Source organism: Chinchilla lanigera, unplaced genomic scaffold (genome assembly GCF_000276665.1).
Source record: "Chinchilla lanigera isolate Chin_1 unplaced genomic scaffold, ChiLan1.0 scaffold00022, whole genome shotgun sequence".
NCBI lineage: Eukaryota > Metazoa > Chordata > Mammalia > Rodentia > Chinchillidae > Chinchilla > Chinchilla lanigera.
The window spans coordinates 7,279,891-7,287,547 of NW_004955423.1; the positions used below are offsets into that span (position 1 = coordinate 7,279,891).

Sequence of the window (7,657 nt, forward strand, 5' to 3'; positions counted from 1 at the left end):
TAATAGAAAATTAACACTGGTTGTTTATATTACATATTGTTTTCTTCAAAGTAGCTACTCAGATTACAAAATATAGGCATGCAAAACTGATCAAACAATATAAGCACAAACCATTCCTTTCAATGAACTAATGGAAATTAGTATTATAATTATCTGGGCTATTTTGTAGGATAAACTGCAGGCTTTTATAGGTAAATGTATGCAACTAGAGACCATATTCATAAGTAAAATAAATCAGACTTGCTTGTGTAAACATCATATTGTCTCCCTAGTGTAAGAACCTAAAGAGTGAATAAAATCCGAAAGGTACAATAGATACTGTGAAAGGGAAGGAAACTACTCAAAAGGCAAGAGCAAGTGGGATGGGGGAAGAAAAAAATATACATAGAGTTTTTCATATTTTATCAGGACCTTAAACAATAGTTTCTTTATATCAATTCTTTCTTCAGTATAAAGAAAGTCCTAGGAATAGACTAGTAGTTTTAAAGGCAATGTACCTTTTAAGACCTCTGGTTAATTTTCCTAAATACCCTTCAGAAACAAAGTTTGTGTTTTGTCCCATAACTGACCCATAGCAAAATCTTTCTCCCTGCTCCTGCTTTAATCTTTAGTATTCCAAAATCTTTTACAACTGAGCTATATTATCATTTTGTTAAACTCTAAAACTCCCATAGGAATTTGGGGTTTGATTAATTTGAAAAATTAGTGTCTTAAAATATTTAGTCTTTCTGTTGAAGATATGGTGTCTCTCCATTTATTCACATTTATTAGTTATCTGTTTAAATTAACTTTATTTGTATTTTTCCATGTTAGACACAATGTTTCATTTGTTAAGTATATGTCCACCTTTAATACTGATCTTTGGGGGCTGGGGATTTAGCTCAGCGGCAAAAGCGCCTGCCTGGCAAGCGCAAGGTCGTGAGTTCGGTTCCCGGTACTGGAGAAAAACCAAAAACCAAAAAAAAAAAAATACTGATCTTTGTAGCTAGCTTAAATTTCAATGTAAAGTTTAAATCGGTTTTCTTTTTAGCTTTCGTCAGAAGTGATAAGCCCAAACTATTCAGAGGACTGCAGATCAAGGTAAGATTTTCTCAGTGTTACTTTGTGTCTTTCTGAATTGAAATAAGTATGAGGGTTTTTTTTTTAATTAATAAACTTGATTTTTTATTTTTAGAACAGTTTTAGGTTTACAGGAAAACAGAAAGTGGAATGGTTCCATTGACTGTTTGGCCCTCATCCTCACCCTCAATTTCCCAGGTTATAGTATTTTCCATTGATGTGGTACATTGTTGAAGTAATCTTCATGCATTAGCTAAATTCCATGGTTTGCATTGGATATCACCCTTTGTGTTGTATAATTCTAGGAGTTTTGCCAAATGAATTGTATCTTGTATCTGCTGTTATAGTATCATCCAGAATAATTTCTCCGCTCTAAAATTCCCCTGTATGCCACAGTGTGGCTCATCCCTCTCTCCCCTCACAGCCACTGGCAGCTCTGATCGTTTTCCTGTCTCTAGTTATTCCAGAATGTCACATAGTTGTAATCATATAACATATAGCCTTTTCAGATTGGTTTCTTTCACTTAACAATATGCATATAAAATTCTCCATGATCTTTTTCCATGTTTTAATAACTTCTTTTTATTGCAGAACAGTATTCTGTGCTGCCATTTTATTTTTTTATTCATCTGTGGAAGGGCATCTATTTTGCTTGCAATTTTTGATGATTATAAAATACTAAAGCTACTGCAAACCATAGAGCTTCTGTGTATACAGAAGTTTTTTTACTCATTTAGTAAATACCCAGGCGTATGATTGCTGGATTATACAATTAAAATTGTCTAACTTAGTAAGCAATTACAAAACTCTTCCAAAGTGATGTATCAAATCACATTTGTACTGGCAATAAGTAGGAGTTCCTCTTGCTCCACATGTGGAGCTCCAGCATTAGTTATTGTATCTATTTGAAGTTTCAGCCATTCTGATGGTATGTTGTTTTAATTTACTTGCTGGCCATTTGTATGGCCTGGAGCATTATCTTTTGCCTATATTTTAATGGGGGCATTTGGGAGTTTGGGTGTTGAGTTGTAATGTTCTCTATATATTCTGGATTACCCTTGTCGGGTATATGATTTGCCAATATTTTCTCCTTTCTGTTCACTGTTTCTTTTAATATACAGAAGCTTTCAAATTTTTGTGTCCTATCTGTCTCCTTTCCTTATTTTTCCACTTTTTAAAAATTTGTTTTGGGGAGGTTTTTTTGCCAGTGTTTAAGAATTCTTTGAATAATTTGAATCTAAGTCCTTTATGAGAGGTGTGTTTTGCCAAGATTTTCTCAGTCTGTAGCCTTCTTTCATTTACTTAAGCATGTGTTTGACAAAGTACAGTGTCTTCCTTTGAGGGCTGAGGGATATAGCCCAGAGCGCTTACCTAGTATGTATGAAGTTCTAGGTTTAATCTCCAGTACCCCACCCCAGGTCCTTTTAATGAATCTAACTTAGTATTTTTCTTTCATGAATTATGCTTTCAAAGTTATATCTAAAAGCTCATTGAGAAACCCAAAGTCACCCAGATTTCTAGGAGTTTTATGGTTTTGTGTTTTACAGATGGGTCTGTGATCTAGTTTAAATTAAATTTTGTAAAAGGCATAAGATCTGTGTTTAGATTTGGGTTTTTGCATGGGGATTTCCATTTGTTCTGGCATTGTTGAAAAGACTGTTTTTCCCCATTGTGTTACCTTTGCTTATTTATCAAGGACCAATTAATTGTATTTGTGTAGTTCTACTTGAGAGCCTCTTATTTTGTTCTGTTGATCTATGTAATTGTTGACCAATGCCACTAGAACTTCTTAAGTCTTAAAGTGAAGTAGTCTGAGTCCTTCAGCTTTGTTCTCTTCCTTCAGTGTTTTGGCTATTGAGATATTCTGTGTATAAACTTTAGAACCAATTTTACACAGAATAACTTGACAAAGTTTTTATTAGGATTACGTTGAATCTATAGATCAAATTGGGAGAAACTTCTGGCCACATTGAGTCTTCCTAAATGAGAAATGAAGTATCTTTATATTTAGATCTTCCTTGATTTTTGTATCATAATTTTGTCCTAAGAATTTCTTTCCTGTGTGTGTGTGTGTGTGTGTGTGTGTGTGTTTTGGGGAAGTTCAAGGCTAACCTGGACAACTTCAAGAGAGCCTGTCTCAAAAAGAAACAAAAAGCGCAGGGAATATAACTCAGTGAAAGCCCTGGGTTCAGTCCCCAGTACTATACAGAGAGAGAGGTTTATTTTGGCACACAATATTGGAGGTTTCTGTCTGTGACAGTTGTCACCATTGCTTTGGGTGTGTGGCTGCACATCACAGCTGGAGCACATACATTGTAAAACGAAGCTGTTCACCTCATCACCAGGAATAAAAAAGATAGGAAAAAATTGGAGTCCATCTTCCCACTGACTGAAAGACCTCCTCCTGTGCCCCATCTCTTTAAAGGTTCTACTACCTTCTAGTAGCGTCATGCTGGAGCCTAAAGATTTAACATATGGGCCTTTGGAGATATTTAAGATCCAAAATTTAGTAGTTGTTAGTGTAAATAGTGTTACGTTTTTAATTTCAAATTTCAGCTGTTCATGACTGATATATAGAAAAGCAATTGATGTTTGTATGTTAACTTTGTATCCTGCATCCTTGCTATAATCCATAAGTTTTTTTGTTGATGTTTTGGGATATTTCTAGAGAATCGTGACATCTGCGAACAAAGTTTTATTTCTTCCTTCCCAACCAGTATACATGATGTCTGTTTCACTTAGTACATTAGCTAGGACTTCCAGCACGGTTGAGTTAAAATAGTGCTCAGGGGCGCTCTTGACTTACTCTCTTATGGGGAAAATTTCTAGTTTTTTCCCCATTATGTATAATTTTCTGAGCTTCCCCCCCCCTTTAAATTGAAGAGGTCCCCTCTATTCCTAGTTTGCTGAGAGTGTTTATCATGAATGGGTGATGAATGTTTTTGTCAGATGCTTTTTGTACATCTATTAATATGATTATATGATTTTTTTTCCTGATTTAACCTATTAATAGTAATGGACTAACAGTTACTTTCCAAATTTTGCAGCAATCTTATATATCTGAAATAAATCCACATTGTCATAGTATATAATTTCTTTTCTACATTGTTGGATTCTATTTGCTAGTATTTTGTGGAAGATTTTTACAACTGTATTCTACTTAGCTTGTTAATATTTTGGATTAGAGTGAGTTTTTGAATAAGTGAAAAAAATTTTAAAAACAATTTATATGGTAACCTGAGCAGAAATGTGGAAGTAATATGGTGGTGATGTTTCATTCATTTATTCACTCACTCATTCATTCACTAGCCCAAAGAGCCTGTATTTCTGTACTCCATGAATGGGTTGGGAATATATCTGTGCTAATAATTTATAGCAGAACTTACCTCTATTGCTGGAATTCCCAATTCCAGAGAACCTAAGACAACAGAAGTAGTAACAGTTGAAGAAGTTTTCATCACTGGCACATTTTCAGTTATCTGGTTCTATGTAATTTAAAATCAGAGGTTTATTCTTTTAATAGATAATGTTTGTTTTCATATTTATCCAGAGTTAGAATTTCTCAGAGCTCTCTATTGGCTAGAGCTAATGGGTTTGAAGTTTCAGGAATTCGGCTTCATTCTATACTGATTACAACAAAATCATTAGGTTTCTTAAGCCAAGGAAAATTAATGATCCAGTATGGGATTCAATGTTTGATATTTTTTATGCAGACCTATTTCAAAATATTGTTCTTATACTGTTATTCTGTCTCATTATTTTGGTCTGCCTCCATTAGATCTTTAAACTCATTTGAGTTTGAGAGAATCATATGTAATAAATATTTTTTACATTCAATAATAAACTTACATCCCAAATAAAATATCTTGATACCAATAGATATTTTTCTCTGTAAAAGTAAAATTATATTTTTCCTTCTCATTTGTTATTAAATCATATTTAATTTTCTGAAAAACATCTTTAAAGACTTATTGATTGTGATGTTACATCTAAATGCTTTGTTATTACTATTACATTTAATAATCTGTTTGATCTTGTGTGAGACTGAGAGGGCTCTTTCTAAGTAGAAAAAAGTGATGATATCCCTCTTTTTTGTAGTACGTTCGTGGTTCAGACCCTGTGCTAAAGCTTTTGGACGATAATGGGAACATTGCCGAAGAGCTAAGCATCCTGAAATGGAACACAGACAGTGTAGAAGAATTCCTGAGTGAAAAGTTGGAACGCATATAAATCTTGCTTACATTTTGTCCTGTCTTTTTGTTATCAAATGAAATATTGCAGCACCTAGAAAAGAATTTACTCTTGCTTGCTTCCATTATTTTACAGCGGGGCATTAAACATAACTAAAAGTTAAAGTGGCAGTACAGTCCATGACATCTAAGGAGCTAACACAATTAACAAAACTCGTATTTTAATAAATTTCTGTTATGCATTTGTTGATACCACTAACAGAAGTGCTTTGTAACAGTTTTGTGGTTAATTATGCAAATGATAGTTTTTGATCATTGGTCCAGTCTTATAAACAACAGATTTTTAAATTAGGTTGGCTAATGAGGGAGATTATTACTCAAGTACTGGAATAATCTGTTTTCCGAAAGTAATCACGGAAAACTACAAAGCAAATCAGATATACCAAGCCTCAACAGATTGCCTACTCCTTAGACCCTCTCCTATTTTTGTATTGCCCAACTTTCTTTTTAATGGAAATATTATGTATAGTTTATAGTAGTTGTACTGTGTAAAACTTTGTAGCTTTATTATGAAATATCGAAAATCTATAGTAAGAATGAAATGGTAACAAAAATTTGCATTAATGAGGGCTACACAGAAAATCTTTCTAAGAATTTGTGTAGATCTGATGTTTGGCAAATTTTTGTATTTTATATTCTTACCAAAAAGTCATGTTTAAAAATTATACCTGTAAAGCCAAAATATAAATAAAAACTTTCAAGAATCTGTCCGAATTGAAATTATTGTGGTTTGTATTTTCATGTTTCAAAATGATTATGGTATTTTTATACACACTGTTTTGAAGTCTTTTGGCTGGGGAGACTGGGACTTGTTTTGTACCCCAGGCTGGCCTGGAACTCATCGTCCTCCTGCCTTAACCTTTAGTGTGCTGAGATTACAGGCATGTACAACCACTCCCAGCTTAAAATTGTCTATTTTTAAAACTAGCAAGAGAACAATTATAAACCTGTGTAATAAGAAATGCTGGCAAGCAAATTGTAGTCTGCTTTTGATCATCAGTAGCAGTGGGGTGGGCTCTTGTTTCGATGGAGCTAGGCTCTGGTTTAATGTGCCACTAATTCCTAGTGGTTATTGCTACTTCAAAACGAGGAGATTAAGCCGACTGTGGACAGCGGGAAAAACAGGAATTGCCACCACATACAGAAGAATAGTGGTATTGAAGGATAAAACTTCAAAACATCTGAGATCCACATAGAAAATTAATTGGCCTGGTTTCTGGGCAGAAAGAGCCGGTTAAATCTGACATGGGGTTTGGGGTGGTAGGATGAAAAGACTAAAAAGTCTATTGTATTCAAGTTATTATGAGAGATCAAAGAGGCTGAAGATCCCCACAGTATTGCAGAGCTTAAAGTTGTAAAGTTGATGAATAAAGGGGTCTACCGAGCCCCGCTGTTTTAATTGGGCAGTTCAAATTAATCAGTCAGCCCCAAGTGTTTTTTGCCAATTGCAATCAAAGAACAGTTTTTTAAAGAGAGAACTGCTAATTACAAAGAAAGGGGTATAAATACTGACCCAAAAGTACTGTTTTGTAGCCAGATTCTGGTATCTGACTAAGCTTATTCAAATTCACAAACAAGGATCTGTAATAGTAATTTGATATTTATGGCTTAGCTCCCTCTGCCAAATTATGTTACTAATAACCTAAAACACTTAATTTATCTAAAAATTTCTAAATTTAACAAAAGCCTCTTGTAAGAAACTGAACAAGAACTGATGTATCTTTTAAGAGAATTTGAGGCTTGAAATCCATTCTAAAGGGGAAGAAAATAACTTTGAAGGCAAACATGACAAAATTTTAGAAGTTAAAGAGTTATAGGTCAGTAGTAGAGCACTCACCTAGCAAACGTGGTCCTGGGTTTGATTCCCAGCAGCACAAAATAATTTTTTTAATTAAATTCCATTGAAAGTTAAAGTTTTTAGACGCTAGGATGCAAAAGCATGTTAATGAATACAGTATATGGGAAGTAGTACAGCTTGCACATGTGAGCACCAGTAGGTCAGTGTTTCTCACTTGGAAATACTTAAAATACCTTTTGAAGCTGAGTATGGTGGTGCACACCTGTAATCCAAGCTGTTGGGAGGATGAAGCAGAAAGATTGCAAGTTCAAGTCCAGCTTGGGCAACATAGACCCTATTTTAAAGAGGGCAGGGGCCATAGCTCAGACCCCAGTTCAACCCCCAGTACACAAAACAAAACTAACCTTAATCACTTACTGTGTTGGCAGAGGACTCTGGATTGTCTTTACGACGTGTGATCAAAGCTATAGTGAATGCTGCTGTTGATTGCCATCCAACAAAAGGCAAGCCCATAAAACCATGGTGTGTGTCCTCTTGCACTTGTTTCACC

The 7,657-nt window shown here is 34.5% G+C and overlaps 1 protein-coding gene across 1 annotated transcript in view; it reads left to right on the plus strand.

Annotated features, from left to right (window-relative positions):
• The window catches only part of LOC102019820 (15 kDa selenoprotein), a 31,463-nt gene extending 25,911 nt beyond the window's left edge, over positions 1-5,552 (plus strand). The window contains exons 4-5 of the mRNA XM_005385122.2: positions 1,031-1,080; positions 5,158-5,552. Of these exons, the coding sequence (XP_005385179.2) occupies positions 1,031-1,080; positions 5,158-5,289 (182 nt within the window). The 3' untranslated portion in view covers positions 5,290-5,552. The remainder of the gene's footprint in view (positions 1-1,030; positions 1,081-5,157) is intronic.
• The last annotated feature ends 2,105 nt before the right edge of the window (positions 5,553-7,657 follow it).